At 37.8% G+C, this 20,492-nt stretch overlaps 1 protein-coding gene across 1 annotated transcript in view; it reads left to right on the forward strand.

The window, feature by feature from the left end:
• Window positions 1-20,492, forward strand: part of Setd5 (SET domain containing 5) — a 76,343-nt gene that overhangs the window by 47,580 nt on the left and 8,271 nt on the right. The window contains 2 exon segments of the mRNA XM_021224849.2: window positions 6,077-6,206; window positions 14,960-15,207. Of these exon segments, the coding sequence (XP_021080508.1) occupies window positions 6,077-6,206; window positions 14,960-15,207 (378 nt within the window).

The following is a 20,492-nucleotide window of genomic DNA, read 5'->3' on the forward strand; positions in this document are numbered from 1 at the left end:
GAAGTTTTTCAGGTTACTGAGTGAGAACACAAGGCAGTTGATGGAAGGGGGTATATTTTGTAAATGGTTTTGTGGTACTGGTTAATATGGCCATTTGTGATTATTGTGTGATATTGGGCCCTAAATACTTAGAGCACTGTTGTTTCCATAAAAATAAACAGTATTGTGGTTATAACTAATCAGTCAATCACTATTACTTCTTGAAGGAGTATACAGGAAAAATTATCTCATAATTGACATAATTCCTGTTAGTTGATTAGTTAACAATGGGTTAGACTTTTTGTTCTCTAGGGTATATGGAACATGCTATAATGCTTTTCAGAAGCAGAGGACACACTTCATTAGCTCCTCCTTTAGGTGTAGAGTTCTATTCCCTGGAATACCCTTTTCTCTAATCCTCAGATCTGGATTCAAACTTCCTCCTTCAGTGTCTGCCATTGCCCTTCTCCACTGGCATCACATACATGAGGATGCTGTATGTAGCTTTATTTGATGTGATGAAGTCTCCAACTCCAGGCATGTCCTCCCTAGTTCCTCCACACTTAAAGATTTTTCTCTCTCCCCAAGAACATAAGTCATTTCTTGGGGGTCAAGGATATGAAGGAATAGCCAATGTAGCATGAGATGGAAGCAAGGAGTGCAGCGGGAGTCTACATAAAGGAAAGGCAGTGTTAATGAGTCAGTAGCACAAGCTGCAGAAGCATCAATGATACATCCTACATAAGTGTTGCAGTCACTTGCTTTGTGTGGGAAAAACTTCCACGTAGAAGAAATTCTGAGAGATTTGATCACAGGATCCCTTTTTTTTTTAATGTTTATTTATTATGTATACAGTGTTCTGTCTGCATGTATCCCTGCAGGTCAGAAGAGGACACCAGATCTCATTACAGATAGTTGTGAGCCACCATGTGGTTGCTGGGAATTGAACTCAGCACCTCTGGAAGAACAGCCAGTGCTCTTAACTTCTGAGCCATCTCTCCAGCCCCACAAGATCCTTCTTAAAGGGATTTTGCATGATACAATAACATAAGTAACTTGGTGTCATAAATGGCAACAGTTTTTGAAAAACTTTACTATAGGAGTTTTGTCTAGATAATAAAGGATTGTTGGGTCTATAGAGAATTGACTTTTACCACGTCACTTAGATCAACTAACTTGTCTTGGATCTTGAAGGGATTGTCTGAAAAGGAAAATGGTTTGTTGTACAAATCAGCGATCACTAGCTGTGGTAGTGCTTGCCTATTGTTCCATCATTCAGAAGGCTGGAACAAGGTTATTGTATTGTCAATCTGAGCTGCATAGCAAAATCTTGTCTCCAAAAAAAAGGAAGAAAAGAAAAAAAAAAAACACAAGCAGCAAAAAATAAAGCAGGATTTACTGATTATACAACTCCTAAGTATAGAATGACAAAACAGACCCAGTCTGCCTACATTGCTCAATTCTTCATTAAGAGTGATAGCTAAGAGGGAAAACACTTGCACACAAGCTTAGTAACCCCCAGAAACCGTGTAACAGTGGAAGGAGAAAACTATTCTACAACATTGTCCTCTAACATCCACATAGACATGAAATCTGCACCCATACACACAATAATATAATGAATTTCTTTTTTAATTTTCACTGTTTGGTTTTTCAAGATAGGCTTTCTCTGTGTAACAGCTCAGACTGTCCTGGAACTTGCTCTGTAGACCAGACTTGCCCCAAACTCAGCTCTGACTACCTCTGCCTCCTGAGTGCTGGGATTAAAAGCACTCACTGCCACCTCCCTGTTTTAACATTTTTGTTTTAAGGAACAGCAGAATCTTAGCAGCTTTCATGAGGAGTATTGAAAATTAGAAAAGAAAGACCCTGTCTCTTAAGGATGTATAACTCAGTTAATGGCAGGGGTGGGAAGGTTTCTTCAGTGGTAATAGGCATTAACAAGTTGCTCCTATAAACCACCCTAATTTGAAACTCTGCTCTTAAAACCTTTATTAAATAAAAATATAAATAAATAAGAAAATAGGAGTTATGTTGGTTATAGAAAGGGAAGATCAGCAAGAGTGGGATGGAATAAGAAAGAATGGAAAGGGCATGTTCAAAATATGCTATGTGTATATATGGAAAACTCACAAGACCTGTTATATATATTTAGTATATGCTAAGAAAAGCAACTTTTTAAAAAAGGACATTAGGATATAGATATAGTCTTTAAAGCATTTTCATTGAGACAGGCAGTAAAAAAAATCTATTCTAGTGTTTAAGCAGAGTTGATGGGGTCTTTGAAGAGATGGCTCAGCAGTTAAGAGCACTTGTTGTTCTTGTAGAAGACTTGGTTTTATACTCAGCACCCATGTGTTAGTCCACAAGTGTCTGTTACCCCAGTTTCAGGAGATTTTAATTCCCTCTTCTGGCCTGCATGCAGCAAACACACATATGTACATTTAAGCAAAACAGTCACATAGAAAAAAAGTATGGTTTTTACCGAAGGTTTTTAGTAGTGATTAATATAAAGATTGTTATAAATAATGTAGATAAACTTTTGAAGTGCCTTCTTGGGAATTACTATGCGGGATTGCAATCTTGTTTGCATCTTGGTTTTTCAATGAGACCCAAGCAAACAAGAAAAAGTGTTTAAAACTATGACATGATCATTAGAAAATTCATTTGTTTGATCTCCTATTTTTTGTTGTTTTGTTGCTGGGGGGATAATTCAGGTAATCAGGCATTTTTACCCACTGAACCTTCTCACCAGCCATCTTTGAGCTCCTTTTATCTGGCTGTGTTTAGAATTTTGTTTATTTACTTTTAAAGCCAGTGTCACAATAATCTTGGCTGTCCTGGAATTCTATGTAGAACAGGCTCATTTCGAACTCAGGAAGATCTGCCTGTATCTGCCTCTTGACTGCTGGCATTAAAGGCATGAACATATTGTTGAAATTTGGAGAGGGGGGCAAGAAGAGATAAGTGAATGAGTATATTTTTTAAAAATCCAGTCACTTGAATCACAGACTTGAAAATTCGGCATATTTTTCCAGTAGCTTGGTTTTAACATTGATACCTGTTTTTTTGGTTTGGCTTGGTTTGGTTTTGGTTTTAAAGCAAGATTAGGTAGGTATTCTACCATGATTCTTCTACATGCTAGATAAGCACTTTACCACCAAGTTGTAACTCCAGCCCCATATCACTATTCATAAAGAGACTATCATAGCAAGGCTGCTTCATTAAAATTGAGTTTTAATTATTTGTTCTGGCCAGTGATGTAGCTGTTGGAAGGGAGTTTGCATAGCATTCACAAAGGTGGTGGGCGTCTATCATAAACTGGAAGTGTTGGTGGTACAGATTTATCATCATAGCTCTTGAGAGAGATGAAAAGCAGAAGAATCATACAATCATCTTACTCTCCTTTCTTCCTAAAACACCTAAGTCTGCATTGGAATTCAGTTTAAATCACCGCTTTAAATTCTTTAATCCAGACTATATTATGCAGCATCCAACTTTTCCTGAACAGGTAAACTTTTTAAAAATTTCATTAACACATGCACAAAATGTTACGCCTGTATGTGTCCCTGAATGCCAGAAGAGGGTACCAGATTTCATTACGGGTCATTGGGAGCCATCGTATAGTTGCTGGGAATTGAACTCAGGATCTCTGGAAGAGCAGTTAGTGCTCTTAACCACTGAGCCGTCTCTCCAGCCCCTAAACTATGTTTTTTAAGCTAAAAATAGAAGTCTGCTTTTTCTTGTGTACAAATGTTTTCCCTACATGTATGTAAGTGTACTGTATGCATGCCTGCCTGGTACATTTGGAGGCCAGAAGGTATTGGATCACCTTGAATTGGAGTTACAGGTGGTTTTAAACCTCTGTATGAGTATTGGGAAACAAACCCAGGTTCTCTGCAAAAGCAACATGTGCTCTAAACCACTGAGCCATCTCCAACACATAGAACAGTGTGTATTTTTACTCATAGACCCAAGTCAATAGATCTCCTAAGTTAAAAGTAGTGTGTTTGTACCCAGAGTGTTCATTTGTGAGAACATTTATTAATGTCCTGGGAATGTCTAAATTCAGTTAAGTCCAGTTCCCCCCCAAAATAAATTAATGTCTTTTTTTTAATTCTTTGTTTTCTTAACATCATTGCCAATCTTTGTTCTACATTAAGTCATCTGCACATATATAAAGGATATTTGGTCTCCTGGACTCTTTAGAAATTATGTTTTACATTGTTGTTTTATTGTATGCCCTCGAAGGGTTGATAATCTGTTCCTTTAAACATAAACATATTGTTGAAATTCAGAGAGGAGGCAAGAAGAGATAAGTGCATTAAAAAAAAATCCAGTCACTTGAATCACATTGAAAAGAGAAGTTGAAAATTTGGCATATTTCCAGTATTATGCTACTAGGTTTCTTTGCATTTTTTATCTCATTTCACCAGTTTAATAACCCAGTGGAGGGGTTGGGGGTTTAGCTCAGTGGTAGAGCTGCCTAGCAAGCACAAAATCCTGTCAGTCGTCAGCTCGGGGGGGGGGGAGATAACAAAAAAGACAGAAAAAAAATAGGTAACTGGCACACACAACCTCATTCGGGCGTTGGTGGCGCACAACTTTAATCCCAGCACTCGGGAGGCAGAGGCAGGCGGATCTCTGTGAGTTGGAGACCAGCCACCACTGCCCGGCTCTGAAATTATTTTCTAATGCCCTTTTTTTCTTTAATTATGGGGAGTATAGAGATCTCAAATTTGAGTTCTTGTCATTTGCTTTGTACGGAAAAATTAATTTGAAGTAATTTGTATATAATGTAAATAAAAACTTGTATATTTATAAAGAAGGATTTTTTACTTGTATTCCCAGGCTAGTTTTCTCCCATCTATGAAGAAAGAAAAGATCAAGATGACTTCAGAGGTCTCCTCTGCATTCTAAGGAACTGTGCTTCTGATAGCCTGTGTTTTGGGACTCTGTACAAGAGCATGTCACTCTTGATCTTGGCTTTTCAGATACCTTTTCATGCCCTAGAATATTAATGTGATTCAAGTGATCCTGGGATATGTTTTTTTTAATATACCCATTCACTCATCTCTGTTTACTGTTTTTTCAATTTGATAAACATCAAAGATATGTGACAGGATTTTTCCCTGGGTTGTCTTACATTCTAAGAATCTAGCCACCACAGATCTTCCAGAACTATTCTGTTGAAGAGGGTATTTATTTACTGTATCATATATTCTCTAAAGGTGTAAAATTATAATAGTTAGCCTTTTCCTATTCGGAGATAGTCTGGCTGAAATTGATGCTTTTTGAAATTGAATCTTTCTTATGTCCGGGCAGGAGAACCACAGAATGGTGAACCGCTTACAACTGTGTATCTTTAAAAATTCCTTTTCCACAGGATACATAGTTTTACCTCATACCTTTTGCAAGTTTTCTTCTGGCCTTTCTTTTTCCTCATCCATTCAGATTGCATATTAGCCACTAAAAAAAAGTGACTGGAGGGTTCTTTATAAACATTCTACTTTTGATTTCTTCAGAACCTATAAACTATGATGGGGAAGAAGCTCATACACACATTATCACTAAAGAGTATATCTTTTCAAGTGTCGATCTATCTTTAAACAGTAATGCTGTCCTAAGTTTTTGTTGGTTGATAGGATCACATTATATAATTCAGACTGTTTCAGTTTTGCTTAGTAGAAGAAAACTGACTTGACTGTGAGGACTGAGAATGTAACTTGGCTGGTAGAATGCTTCCCTTGGCTCAGTCCCTACTACCACATAAACATGGTATAGTGGTAGAAGCCTGAAATTCTAGCTTGGAAGGTCAAGCAGAGGATCATAAATTCAAGTTCATGTTTAACAAGTTTGAGGCCAGCCTAGGCTGCATGAGATTATTTCAAGAATGATCTTCATTAAACAGAAAGAAAAGAACAGCAAAAGCCAGCCTTGTCCTGAACCACTTGACCATAAAGCCTTGTGCATGTATTTGTATTATATTTCTCATCAGTTAGTGTGTAGTGATCTGTTTAGTGCACTGAAAATATATGTTCTAAATAGTTTTAAACAGTTTTTTTTAATTCTCTGGGTTCCCCCCCCCCCATTATAGCGCTGGATAAAGCAAGCCTTGGAAGAAGGGATGACTCAGACATCATCTGTGCCCCAAGAGACTAGAACACAGCACCTATACCAAAGTAATGAGAATAGTAATTCTTCTAGTATCTGTAAAGACAATGCAGGTATGTATCTGATCTTTTTCTAAATTTGACATGAATAGCCATCATTTGAGGTTCACAGTAAAAATTTCAGTGTTGGTACTCTGATATAAAAAGAAATAGTGTGTTCTCTAAATAGTTACTTTACATCTGTCTTTACAGAGGAAGAGAAAGATCTCGAGTCAGGGATCAGTTTTCCCAGGACGACAAAGAAGGAACTAGACAGTGTACAGATAACAACAGAAATGGTTATAAAAAAGGTTAGATACGTTTAAAGTAGTAAGTTTAGGAACTCTTTATTTGTATTTTATAAGGGGAGGCAGTACAAAGTGGTGGAACACTAATATTCAGGGAAAAAATGGAAATGTTATGTGACTTGTTGGGTGGGATTTAGCTAAAGGGGCAGGAAATAATGACATTATGAAGAATCATTATTGACTTTTTTTTTAAAGGACTTGCCCCCAAGAACTATAAAACTCCTTAGATGACATGGCTTTTATTTAAATCCTCATGAGCCAGATGACTATGGAAAAAATGATCTGATCTATTATCCTTCACAGTGTTTTATTGTAGGCTTCTACCTGTGAAAGCATTGGTGATTGACTTATGCTACCCTTTTATTCTGTTTAGTGCAGGCTGGTATCAATCTCACCCTCCCTGGTACTCATATTCAAATGTATACCACCATCCCTTGTGACACAATCTTCACACACTGCCAAGCTTTGGGGGTTTTTGTTTTGTTTTGTTAATTAACTTTCTCCTTTTTCTCAAAATTATGCAATATTAGCATAATTAGTAGATCCTTGGGGTGAGAGGGTGTGGCAAAACATGTACTTTTAACTTTTGTGGTGCCACTGTTTCAGTCCCTGACCCAGACAAAGAAATAAATAAAATAAACCATTCTCTGTGATTTCCATAAGCTTACCTCTAAATCAGTTTTCTGAATATTATATAGACATAACATAGCCAAGTGTGGTGATAACACCCACCATTTGGGAGGCAAAATAAGATGAGGATTGCTGCAAGTTCAAGGCCAGCCTGGGGTACATAGCATGACCCTAGTTTACTAAAACTCATGTTAAGGCTACAGCTAACATAATACTTTGGGGTTTTGTTTTGTATTGTTTGGGGGTGTTTTTGTTTTGGGTTTTTTGTGGAGGGTTGCTTTATTTTTGTAGACTTGCTGGGTGATTATTATAAAGTTGAATTTAATTAAAAGAATTTTACTAGTAATTATATTAAAATTCTACATCCATGTAGATTTTAATCTTCATCTACTGAAACAGATTCCGTTTTGAATAAACAAAATTTTTGAGGCAGATGTCCCTCAATTATGTCAACTTTTAGGCAGTTTTTATGTTAGAGTGACTCCTATCTGGTGGGTGTGTTGTGTAGGTATATAGTTAGTCTTGGAAAATAGACTATATAGCAGTTCATTTCCTGGTTTTCACATACTTAGAAATTGTCTTTGTTGCTGCATGTCCTCAATGGAATTGAATTAGCACTGTTAGTCACCAGCCTTGATTGCATTTCTACCCTCTATTCAAGCAAGCAATGAGAAACATTCTCAGATCACACCGTGCCCTTAAGGATCAGTATAATAGAAGAAAAGCATTACATAAAGAAATCAATCCATTGTTACTACTAAAATGTGGTGTGAACCATGAGGAATTATTTTGTTGTGTTTTGTTTACAAGAATACTGAGGAAAGTGTATGAAGACAGTAGAAAGAAATCAAATAGATCTTCTTTTGAGGACTGGCTCTCTATCCTTAAAACTGTGTGATGTGCTAAATGTACATCATTTGTAAAATGAGACTAGCAATGCCTGCTTTATGAGAAACTGAATACTATATAATGTATAAAGTGCTTGGTGTAATGTCAGACCCATAGTAGAAACTGCTGCTGTCATTCTTCACAGAATATTCTTTCCTGTCAAATATGAACTACATAGATTAAAAATAAAAAAAATTCCTCTACTGTATGTAGTTGTGCCTAATATATAATCCCAGTAATCAAAACTGGTAAGGAAATCTGGTTTTTGAGGACAACCTGTAAGGAAATAGTAAGGAAAAGTCAAGGGATGCTTAAAGCTAAAATTGTATAAAAATAAGAAATATTACCATTGACATAGGAATAACAGTTGAGTAAATCTTTGATTAGAAGTAAATACCAGCCGGGCATTGGTGGTGCACGCCTTTAATCCCAGCACTTGGAAACAGAGGCAGGCAGATCTCTGTGAGTTCGAGGCCAGCCTAGTCAACCGAGTGAGTTCCAGGACAGTCTCCAAAACAATACGGAGAAACTGTGTCTTGAAAAAACAAAACAAAAAAGTAAATACCACTTAAATATGAAGACAGGGTTTTCCTCCTCAAACTTAACAAAACTAAGAAACAACCTGGGAATGGTCATACTTGGATATATGATGCAAACCATTATTGAGAAATACTTTTTAAGTTTGATTTAAGTTTGAGCATAAAGGAAATTTCATATTCACTAATGGAAAGAATAAATGCTGTGTTTTCATATTCTTATTACACCAGTAGATTCCAAGGATTCTAAGTTTATCTAAAACTTCAAATAAAATTTGAAAAGGTAGTAATCAGGTACTTTGAAAATACACAATTAGCTTCCCTGTGTCACTAACGACTGTATCATAGCTCATGTGCAAGAGCAAATGAGAATATGGAACAGGACAACTAGACTAGGCTGTGAAATAGATGTGGTAAATTACTTTGGAGTTTTCATCTACTTGAGAGATTGTAAAATTATTGGATCCTTTGCCAGTGCAAATTCTAAGTGTATTTAAATGTTTTCTTACTATTTTTGGGTTCTTTGTGTTTTGGTTGGTTTTGATTTGTTTGAGTTTATTTTTTTTTGAGACAAGGTCTCACTAGGTAATCCTGGCTAGCCTCAAGTTTGCCATCTTCTGCCTTAGTGTCCTAAGTGCTAGGGAGAGGTATGTACCACCACACCCAATACGCTAATTCAAATAGTATTAACACTTGTTTCTGTGGTCATGCTATCTTTGAGTTAACATAGTAATAAAAAGATATTCAGTAAAAATGATAGAACAGGCCGGCCAGTGGTGGCGCACGCTTTTAATTCCAGCACTTGGGAGGCAGAGGCAGACGGATCTCTGTGAGTTCGAGGCCGGGCTGGACCAACAGCCTCCAAAACAATAGAGATAAACCCTGTCTCGTAAAACAAACAAACAAAAAATGATAGAACAGTACTCCAACTAACAGTCTGTTAAGAGCCAGGTAGTGGTTGCAGAAGCAGGCGGTCAAGGGCAGCCTGGTTTACAGTGTGAGTTTTAGGACAGCCAGGGCCACACAGAGAATTTCTGTCTCCAAACAAACAAAAAACAGTCTGTTCAGAATTATCATATGCTTTAAAATATTTGTAATCCTAAACTCACTAGTTGTTTCAGGTACTATGTAAAGATGTAGACAAGCAAATATTTATGTACAAAAATACTCATAATTTCTAATAGTTACAAAATTACATAGACAAAAATTTTAAAAGCCCAAACTCCTACTGATAAAAGAGTAATAGAATTTGTCATTTGATCTGTGCTCACCTAAATTATCTTAATGAAATAATGTATACTATTATTGACATTTACTTTCTGAGCCCTTTTCATGGGCCATTTTAATTTTTATTCTTGGTTTGAGGTTGTTGCCAAGTGGTATTACTTGCCTAGCATGAGAAAAGCCTTTGGTTTGATCTCTGGTGCCACAATTTATTTTATTTTATTTTTATTTTTTTTATTTTTTTTAGTTTTTACGAATCAGGGTTTCTCTGTATTGTTTTGGAGGCTGTCGGTCCAGCCCGGCCTCGAACTCACAGAGATCTGCCTGCCTCTGCCTCCCGAGTGCTGGGATTAAAGGCGTGCGCCACCACCGCCCGGCTGGTGCCACAATTTTTAAAATAGATTGTCCTTGGTTGGTTTATCAAACCGATATAACACCACAAGAAAAGCATAGTATCACTTCTGAATTATATTTACTTAACTCCTTAAATATTCAATAGCAATATTTTGCTAGTATTTCCAAGAATATCAGTATTGCTAAATATGGTTTGTGCTTAGAATCCTAGCACTGGAGAGTTTGAGAAAGGAAAATCCTAAGTTTGAGGTCATCCTCTACATTACATGACCCTGTCTCAAAAAAGGTGTGGAGAAATGTATGTTAATATCAATTCCACATTTTACAGAAAATAGAATAACTTTCAGAAACAAGATCAGTATATTTAAAAGCCAGTAGAAATAAGCTAAGGGAGCAGTGAGGCTTAGTGGTAAGGTACTTGCCAGAAATATACAATGGCCACAAATATGTATTAAAAGTACTAGTCTAATAGAAATAAATGTGTTTTTTTAATTCAGTGAAGAAAGATTATAGTTATTTTTCAATTACAAAAGATTTGCAAAGAGGGGAAAAATGATAGTAACCTTTTACCTACAGGAAAGGTGGAGTGGAAACCAGCTCCCTAAATTTAATTATAAGTACTTCTTCCTTAAGAGTTTTATAGGGTATCAAGGGGTTGGCTAAGTGAGTAAAATTGCCTGCTGCACAAGTCTGAGGACACAAATTCAGATTCCAGAACCTTGTAAAAAGCAGGATGAATGAGATGCACCTCTAAGCCCAGCACTGCTGTAATGAGGTGAGGTGGAGACAAGCCAGAAGAGCATAGGACGGTGAGCCTGGAGTGTGCTGGGTTATAGAGGCACTGCTTCAACAAGGTGAAAGGAGAGAGCAGATTGCAAAAGTTGCCTCTGGCCTCCACACATGTGTAGTACAAATGCGCATTTTTTCCTCTTAAATATAAATTTGGGCAGGGATATAGCTAAAATGGTAAGAGTGCTTACGTAGTATGTGTCGATGTCCCACAGTTGAACCCTCAAAACAAGGTAGTGTGGTGCTTCACACCTATAATCCCAACACTTAGGAGTTTCTGGCAGGAAAATTGCCAACTGTAAGTTCCATCTCAGCCTGAACTAAATGATGGGCCACAGTGAGAGATCTGTTCTCAAACACACCCATAAACATATTGAGTTACAGACTGCTGGGCTATATATTGTTAGACCTTTAAAAAAAAATGGAGGCATGCATGCTACTAAGGCTGACAACTTGGGCTCAGTCCCTGAGACACACGTGGTGAAAGAGAGAATCAACTCCCCAAGTTGTCTTTTGACTTCCACATGCACAACATAGCATACATGCATCCATACACATTTACACATGCACATGAAATAAAATATTTTCTTAAAACAAAATAGGTGGTGGGCCAATGGATGGCATTTTCATAGTTCAGGGGTTTAGAATTGCGAAGGCATAGTAGATACATTTAGCTAATAAAAGCATTGTTACAAAAGCAATAGAAACTTTTAGGTTGTTTTTTGTGTGTGTTTAGTTTTTTGCCTATACATATCATGTACATGCACTACATAAGTCCTTGGTGCCCATGGAGTTCAGAGAGGGCATTAGATCCTCTGAAATTGGAGCTATAGATGTCTATGAGCTGCCATGTAGGTAACTGAACCTGGTTCCTCTGCAAAAGTAGCCAGTGCTCTTAACCACTACCATCTCTACAGCCCCAGTAAATACATTTTAAAAGCAAATAAACTGAAAAAGCGTATTTGTAACATTTTTGACAGTCAACTTCTTTATTTATAGAACTCTTATAAAACAAGGAAAAGATCAGCATACTGATATAATGTAAGCTGAACATGGGCAGATAATTTACACATAAATAGAAAGTTAGTAAGCATATGTAAATGTGTGAGTGCTCATGCATGAAGACCAGAGGAGGCAGTTAGCTGTCCTGTTCTATAGTTCTTCATACTGTTCCTTTGAAACATCACCTCACTGAACCTACAGGTAGGCTGGTGACCCGGAAGCCCCAGTAGTCTGGTCCACCTCCACCTCCCATACTAGGTTACTGGCAAGAGTGCCACTATATCTGGTTTTTAATATTAGTTTTGGGGATTCAAACTCACATTCTCAAGCTTGCATAGCTCCCAGGCCCATAGTCATTCTTTTTAAACAACAACAAAAGTCCTATATCCTAACAAATAACAAAACAAGTACAGAAATAAGTAGGGGAAAACATTTTTTTTAATCATTAGAGTACACTTATAATTGCATTAAAGGAAAATAACAGCACTGGTTAAATTTTGGCACTGTTGATGTCACATACCCATTTTTAAAAGGTATTCATAAATCAGACATGGTAGCACATACCTGTATTTCCAGATTTTGGAAGACAGGAGATGGATGCTAGTTTAAAGTCAGCCTGAACTACATGGCCATTTCAAGGTCAGTTCAAAATAAGACCCTATTTCAAAAACCCCATACTACCCTCAAAGAACGAGACTCTCAAAATTTTTTTCAGTATCAGGGAAATCATTTTAACTTACATGTGTGGGCTTAAATGCACGAATGTTTGTTTACATAATCTTAGGAAGTATTTAGTCAAGGTTTATCAAAATGTGTGTGTGTGTGAGGAGGAGGGAGAGAGAAGAGAGAGAATTTGACAACGGTATACATAAAGAAATAGAAAAACAGGGCAAAGACTACTGACCTATCATTCCAGCAGTCATTAGGTCTATTGAGTATAGCATCCTAAGTGTTCAGTGGATGTCATTACAAATAGATCCTTTAATCCCAGCACTGGGGAGGCAGAGGCAGGCAGATCTCTGTGAGTTCAAGGCCAGCCTGGTCTACAAAGCTACACAGAAAAACTCTGTCTCGAGAAATCAAAAGGAAAAAAGTAGATAGTTCATTCATTCATTTTATAGCAGTTCCACCCTGTTTCCCTACAATGATCTTCACAACAAAATGTGTCATCGAACTCTCAAAGAGCTCTTAAAGATTGGATTTGAAGTCTTTAGAAGTGTTTAAAAGTTACTGTGTAGATTAGTCTTGCATTACATGTTGGTTTGTTTGTTTGTATCTAAGCACGTTAAGAAGGCTAAAATAGGGGCTGGAGAGATGGCTCAAAGGTTAAGAGCACTGATTGCTCTTCCAGGGGTCCTGAGTTCAATTCCCAGCAACCACATGGTGGCTCACAACCATCTACAATTCAATCTGGTGCCCTCTTCTGGCATGTAGGCATGTGTCATAAATAAATCTTAACAACAACAAAAAAAAAAGAAGGCTAAAATAACATGCTATATAGACTGATTGAAAAAGTACTCTTTCAGTGTAGGGAAATGAAAATCCTGAAAAAGCCGAACAGTGAGTCTATTTAAACATAATCAGTGCCTCATACCTCTTTGTATCACATGCCCTGTGATACAGTGGTTTTGCTGTTCGAGTTCCATTATCACCAGAGAAATCTTCCTAAGCACATCTCTGATCATGATCCAAACTATTTAATCTTCAGCACCATATGGGGGTAGGGAAACATTGACAGGTGCTGTAATGCCTAGTCTTTCTTTTGGTACCTCAAAGTCTTCATCTTTAATACAGGGTGATGATAATAGCAGTAATGCTAGGTTTATAGACATCTTAAATTCTCGTGTCAAGCATACCATACAATGCCTGGTATACAAAAAAAAGAAACCACTTAAATAATGATGTTCTTTTGTTTTCTGAGAAATGGAATCCATAGTGCTGCTCAGGCCTAGGCTAGCTTTCAACTGTTGGACTCAAGCAGTCTTTCTACTTCAGCCACCTGAGTAACTAGGACTATAGTCCTTTGACACTGTATCTGACTTTACCCACTTTGAAGGGTGTTTAAGTGTACATTTATTTGCTTTAATTTTCATCGTTACTGAGGGGCCATGGTATGCATGTAGAGTTCAGAAGAGAACTTTTGGGAGTCGATTTTCTCCACCTTTATGTGGGCTCCTGGGATTGAACCCCAAAGCACCTTTTCTTGTCAGATCATCTCAAAGGCTCATTTTGTATCCCAGGCTGGCCTAGAATTTGCTGTGTAGACTAGGCTGACCTAAAATTTGAGGCAGTCCTGTCTCTGCTTCAAAAGTGGTGGGGTTACTGTTCAGCTTGATCATACTGACAATAAACTTAGGTTAAACATATTTTACATGTTTTCTCTAAGCTCTTTGAAAACAGAATAAATGTATAATGGCCCTTATACATCTAACTTTGCATGTAGTACATACTAACTAAATAAATGATCTTTTAGCTATAAGTACATAAAAGTACATTTTCCCTCTGAGATATGTTTTGTCCTGAAGGTCCTCTCAAAAACAAGTAACTACACTACATCAAACACAAACCACAGTCACTAAAATACTTAATATAGTAACTTGCTTTTCTAAGTGGACCTAAGAATACAGTTAGTCTAATCATAAGGAGTCTTGTGGTTTTTTTTAATAATTGAGAATTTTTCTAGCTCTTAGTGTTCAGCATTTGAACACGAGGAGCTAGATAAGGATCCAAGAATATGTGTGTGTCCTACTTAAGAGTGTTTGCTGAAAGAGCTGCTGGAAAAGTACACAGATAAATAAGAAAAGATGAACATGGGTATGATAACCTAGCAGGTGGTAGTATAGAAGTAGAGAGTGGTTTAAGCAATCATCTTGGCATTGATTGTTAAAATTGTTTAGTTTCATGTGGAATTTCTCTGGGACATGGGAAGTAGTGATTGGAAGTATGCTTAGGTATGGGGCTTGAGTAGAGGAAATCATTTAATGGGATGAGTCACAAGAAGAGTTAGGACCCATTGCAGGTTAGAGGTCGGTGCCTTTGCTACTTAGCCTTACAGTAAGATATGATTCGGCTCTCATCCAAGCTTTGTGTTTCACAGACTTACTGAGCCCATTAAAGAAATGGAAGTCTCGCTATCTGATGGAGCAGAATATCACCAAGTTGCTTCAGCCTCTGTCTCCAGTTACACCACCCCCTTCCAGCTCAGGCTCAAAGAGTCCCCAACTGTCCACACCTGGCCAGACTCACCCAGGAGAAGAGGAGTGTCGAAATGGATACAGCCTCATGTTCTCACCAATCACATCTCTTACTACTGCTAGTCGCTCCAACACTCCTCTGCAGTTTGAGGTGATTAGGGTTTGGTTGTTGGGAGTGATTGATATGAAATTATTTATACCCCTTCATTTCAAATATATCATTTCAGATGTTTCTTAACTGTCTTCATCTTAATTAAGAAAATCAGCGACCTAAGGTCACTGTGGGCTGGTAGCTGGTAGCCTCTTGTCTTGGCAGCCCTTATTCTTGCCAAAATAGGAACAGGATTACCAAGGTTCCGTTCACTTGTCTGCTTAATTTTAGGTAGTAAGCTTGCAGGATCTTCATCATATTGGTCAAAAGGGATGTGCCTGTGGTACCATTAGTTTCCCAAGCCTGGATACTCAGACTACACTGTGGGCTCACATCTGTGTTTAGGCCTCTAAAGTATTTCCCAGGTTCTTTGGTAGCTCCAGGGAACAGAGAATTAGAAATATTTGGGATTTGGCTTATGGTGAATGTGTTTGTTGTCATTCTTGTTGTTGATGTTTTGTTTTGGTTTTCCCACTCCAGGTTACTTTCCCTCCTTGTTACAATGTGTTAGGACTGAGAGGTAGTAACATACTTTAACAGTTGGATTACATTAGAAGTATATATACTAAGCTGTTCCTTACAGTTATACCCAATCACTTTAGTATTCAAGTTCAAGTGGAAGATGTGAATATAATCCATATGTATTAAAAACTCAGCTTTTACATGTTGCTTTAATTATATAGATATTCGGGGTGGGGGATGACTTGATCAGTCCACTAGAAAGTCTTGACTTTAATGTCTCTGGATGTCATCTTGAAAAGGCTGCATGTCTAACAGTTCACACTCTTGTTGAAACTTTTATGAGTGTAAGTATTAAAAACACCTGGATTTTCTAATACTAATACAAAGGAGCTAGCAACTGAAAGCAGAACAGTGTGCTCTAATTCTAATTCAATCCAGTATTCATTTACTATAGTTCAAACATTTCTGGATGGAAAAATACCATCCTGGTTACATTTAATTTTCGTAGGGAAATTATATTCCTGTTTCATTCTTTTTTAACCAGATAGATATTAAAGCAGAATTCAGACCTTTCTTTGTGTGCTTAACAGTTAAACTTTCTGTTAACATTTAGAATTTTATGGTAAGATATCCTAAGGTGAAATTGTCCCTGGAACAGGAATAGAGTTTCACCTTATCATAGCAAGTTTTATTATTAATATGAAATCATAGACACTAGAAGTCTTCCAAAACAAGTAAGTTTATACACAGCAGATTTCCTATCCCTTGAAGCATTTAATAAGTATAAAATGCTATGCAAATGCAAGGTATTTTAAGAGAGAGAACATACAGTCTAAGCATGCTTTTAAAATACCAAAAAGCAGACTAGCTCAACAGAAAAGGGACTTGAAGCCGGGCGTTGGTGGTGCAAGCCTTTAGTCCCAGCACTCGGGAGGCAGAGGCAGGTGGATCTCTGTGAGTTCGAGGCCAGACTGGTCTACAAAGAGAGTTCCAGGACAGCCTCCAAAACAATACAGAGAAACCCTGTCTTGAAAAACAAAAGAAAAAAGGCACTTGATGCCAAGCCTGACATCTGAGTTCAGCCCTTGTAAGTAGAAAACCAGCTCCCAGGTTGAACCTCTGACTTCACACAGACATAAAATAAATAAATGTAAAGTTTTAAACATGAAAACATGGAATTTAAAGACATGGCTCAGCAGTCAAGAGCTTGTTGCATTGCCAGCACCCAAATCGGGTGGGTCACAACTACCTATAACTCCAACTCCAAGGGACGGAACTCCCTCTTGTGTCTTCCTCAGGCATTTGCAATAACATGCACAGACACATACACATTCACACATAATTTTTAAAAAGAAGAGTACTTGGTGCTCTTGTCGAGGATTGGGCTTTGATTACCATCATCCACATGGTAGCTCACAATCCTCTAACTCCAGTTCCAGGGATCTGATGCCCTCTTCAACCTTCCACAGGCATATGGTGCACAAACATACATGCAGGTTTAGCACCCATACATAGTGTGCTTTAAAAAGTGAAAAAAAAAGGTAATTATTCAAAATATTATTAGGAAGGAAGGAAAGAAAATATGTTAAATAGCAAAACTTCAGGTAGGTACATGATTATAAAGTTATTATTTAAATAAGGCAGTGTCGCCATGCTCACCATTACAAAAACAACTTCATCCTACCAATCTTTGTCATCATTCTGAGAGCAACAGTCTTTCCTATATTTGAGTACAGAAAGGTTGGTTTACAAGCTTTTATCATTGAAACTGTCACACAGAGAGTTGGGACTAGGCCATATATCTATAATCCCTGCGGTTTGAAGGCACCATTAGTTTAAAAAGGAAATAATATATTGAAAGGTGATGCAATATGAGACTTACTTCTGTATTGTTCTTCTAATGTACAATTGTTATTTGGGAAAAGTAGTGTTGAAATAAAACTTTCTGTTAAAGGTTTAAAAAGTAAAATAAAATACAGGCTAAAATGCCTATAGTTAAGAGCTTTGGCTTTTCTTCCAGCAGATCCAGTTTTGAATTCCCAGCACAGCCACATGGCTCTTCACAGATCTGTAACTCCCTGGGGATGCAGTGCCCTCTTCTGATCCTTCCAGGTCCTGCATGCATGTGATACACAGACATGCAGGCAGGCAAACACATTAAGTAAAAGTAGAATCTCAAAGTTTTGGGGGGTTTTTGTTTGGTTTGGTTTAGTTTGTTTGTTTTGAAATATCAAAAAGGTGTCACAAATATAATCCAACTTAAAGTGGAGAGGCAAAACATACATTCAGGACACACCTAGTTCTAAGGGAATGAGGTACACAGTCAAAGAGAATGAGCTCTTCAGGAAGGGAAAGAATGTAGAGGAAGAGTAAAAGCAACTTGAGAGAACACATCCACTTAGCCTTGCCTTTCCCTTCTCGTGAGCTCACAGATTTATACTCTATCTTACACAGGCTCTAGCACCCTCCCCACTGAAAAACATTTACTATCCAAACCTTGTTTTGCTGAAACAGCTCCATATATCCTATTATGACATAGCGTATGTCTGCTATTAGGGCCACAGTCATTGATAGTCTGTATATTGAGAATCTTCCCCCTACCCCAGCCCATGGTACCCTAAGTCCTTGTCAGAGCTGCCATCATTACTTTCCTGTTGCCATTCATATCATCCATCAGGAGTTCACTTTTCAGTCCCCATGTGTAGAGAGGTACTGCCTCAGCTAACTGTCCTATCGTGTGTGTTCTATGTAGGTCACAGAACAAATATATACATGGTATTTGGGTGTGTGAGAGAGAGGAGGGGGGTTTGGTGGTGTTTGTTGTGTTGTTTGTTTTGTTTTGTTGTCCCCCCTAAAATACAGTGGGTTCTGACTGCTAGAGATGCTCAAGTGTAAGATGAACTGGCCATCTTTCTCTTAATGTTAGTTCCCAGGTATTCTCCTGGATAACTGATAGGCCTAAAGCTAGTAAGAAAATGAAGAAAGATAATGAAAAAAAAAAGAGGTATGAAGTGAAGGAACAGAACTCCTCTAGGAAGAAAAAGGGGAGGGTGCTCTCACCACCCCATAAGAAACACTAAGTCCTCTAAAAATAATTAACGCTTTAACATTTCACCTCTTTCTTGAGTTCTACTTAAGGTATTTATTTACAGCATGAAACATTATACCTAGCTTTCCTTAAGTTCTTTCCAAGACACCAGGAAGCATTTAGCAAATCACTTTGTCCATGGAGATGAGTTCTACAGTTAACATTTCTCCTGTCCTTTCATAAGCACACCTACCCCCACCACCAAAAAATAGTTGTGGCTAATACCCATGCTTGCCTTTACTTTCTTTTGTTTTGATTCTCGACTTGGAGTAGATGCATAACAAGATGCTTTTTCCTCCCCTAGAAAAATCTTCCCCAGAGAGTCCCCCTGTACATAGGCCTGAGTCCCTGTCACCTGGGGATAGTTATCGCACTATCTCAATCACACATGGAGGAGATTGAGAAAATAAGTATGTGAGCATGGTCCTGAATGTGTGGGAGGGCTGGGAATCTGAATGAGTGGGGTGCTGGGCTGGAGGACAGCCACTCATTCACAGCAAGTAGAGTGAATCTTCTGTATAACTAGAAATAGACGAAGGAAATTTAAGTAGCTGTGTATATGTTGTGGGGTTGGTTTAGTTGTCATTTGGGGGAAGCAGTGGCTGAAGAGTTTTTAAAGAAGAAAATCTGCAAAGGATACAGATTCTATGCTATCAAAGCCTTGTTAGAGAAAGTAATAATGTCTGCTTGTTAACAAGGAAAGTGGAGTTGGTAGGCACTGTCTCAGTATTCATCATGCTATCAACGTATTATTGGATTTAAACTGGCAGCTCTGCATTGGGCTTCGGGTGATAGTTGAGCAGCTTCCTTGAGAATCCAACTTTCCTCAGCTTTCCTTCACTTTCTCTGAAGCTCTGTACTGGGTGTAGTAAATATTCAAGAAACCTTAAGTCCACACTCTGTGTTATAGGCTCTGTTCTGCAGTGGCTGGGATATGGTTGCTGTACAAGTGATTGATACCTCTCAGGCTATCAGTACATGCTTTTGAATGTTTTTCTTGGAAACTCTTCTGCTGTAAAGATCCTAAATTCAGATTTTAGTGTTAACTCTTACTATAAACTTTAGGAAAATGTAGTAATTATTTCTATAAATCTACATGGTGCTTTTTTTCCTCTTAAAGAGAAAGTTATAATCTCTGTATCTTTTAGAAATTAATCTTTAATACTACTCACTAAAATAATTATGGCCCAACTCCCTGAGAATTGACCAAATTCTAAGTCAGTCGGATTTTAAGAAACTGAAAACATTGTGTTCCATTAGTTTACTGCTGATTTCCTGGTGTAATGAGTCCATCTTGTTGGGAAAGTAATAAGGTTGTTCTGACTTTGATTATTAAAGAGTCCTATAGAGCAGGGATTTGCTATTTGACATTGTATTTGGGTTTCTGGTACTTTTTGTAGGCAGTTGACCTAGTGGAGGAAACCTTGATGTTAGGAGATAGCAATAGTAGGTGGGTTTTTATCACCGGTGCTCTTCAATGGTAGTCATTGCAGTCCTTTGATACATTGGTAGACAGCAGAGGACACAGAAGAATTGAGCAGACATAATTGAGAAACGTAATTCAAGGTGTAAGTTAATGAAGAGCAGGTTGGTTGCTGTCTTTTTAATGCCACTCTCCTACTGAACCAGTAATTGACATGCTTGGCTTTTCAGCTATGTTCCACTTTTCTGCACCTTCCCTCGCCATCTTCCATTGATACTAATTTAGTAATGTATACTACTAGAAACCTGCAAT

The sequence above is a fragment of the Mesocricetus auratus genome, unplaced genomic scaffold (assembly GCF_017639785.1).
Source record: "Mesocricetus auratus isolate SY011 unplaced genomic scaffold, BCM_Maur_2.0 Super-Scaffold_100676, whole genome shotgun sequence".
NCBI classification, from domain to species: Eukaryota; Metazoa; Chordata; class Mammalia; order Rodentia; family Cricetidae; genus Mesocricetus; species Mesocricetus auratus.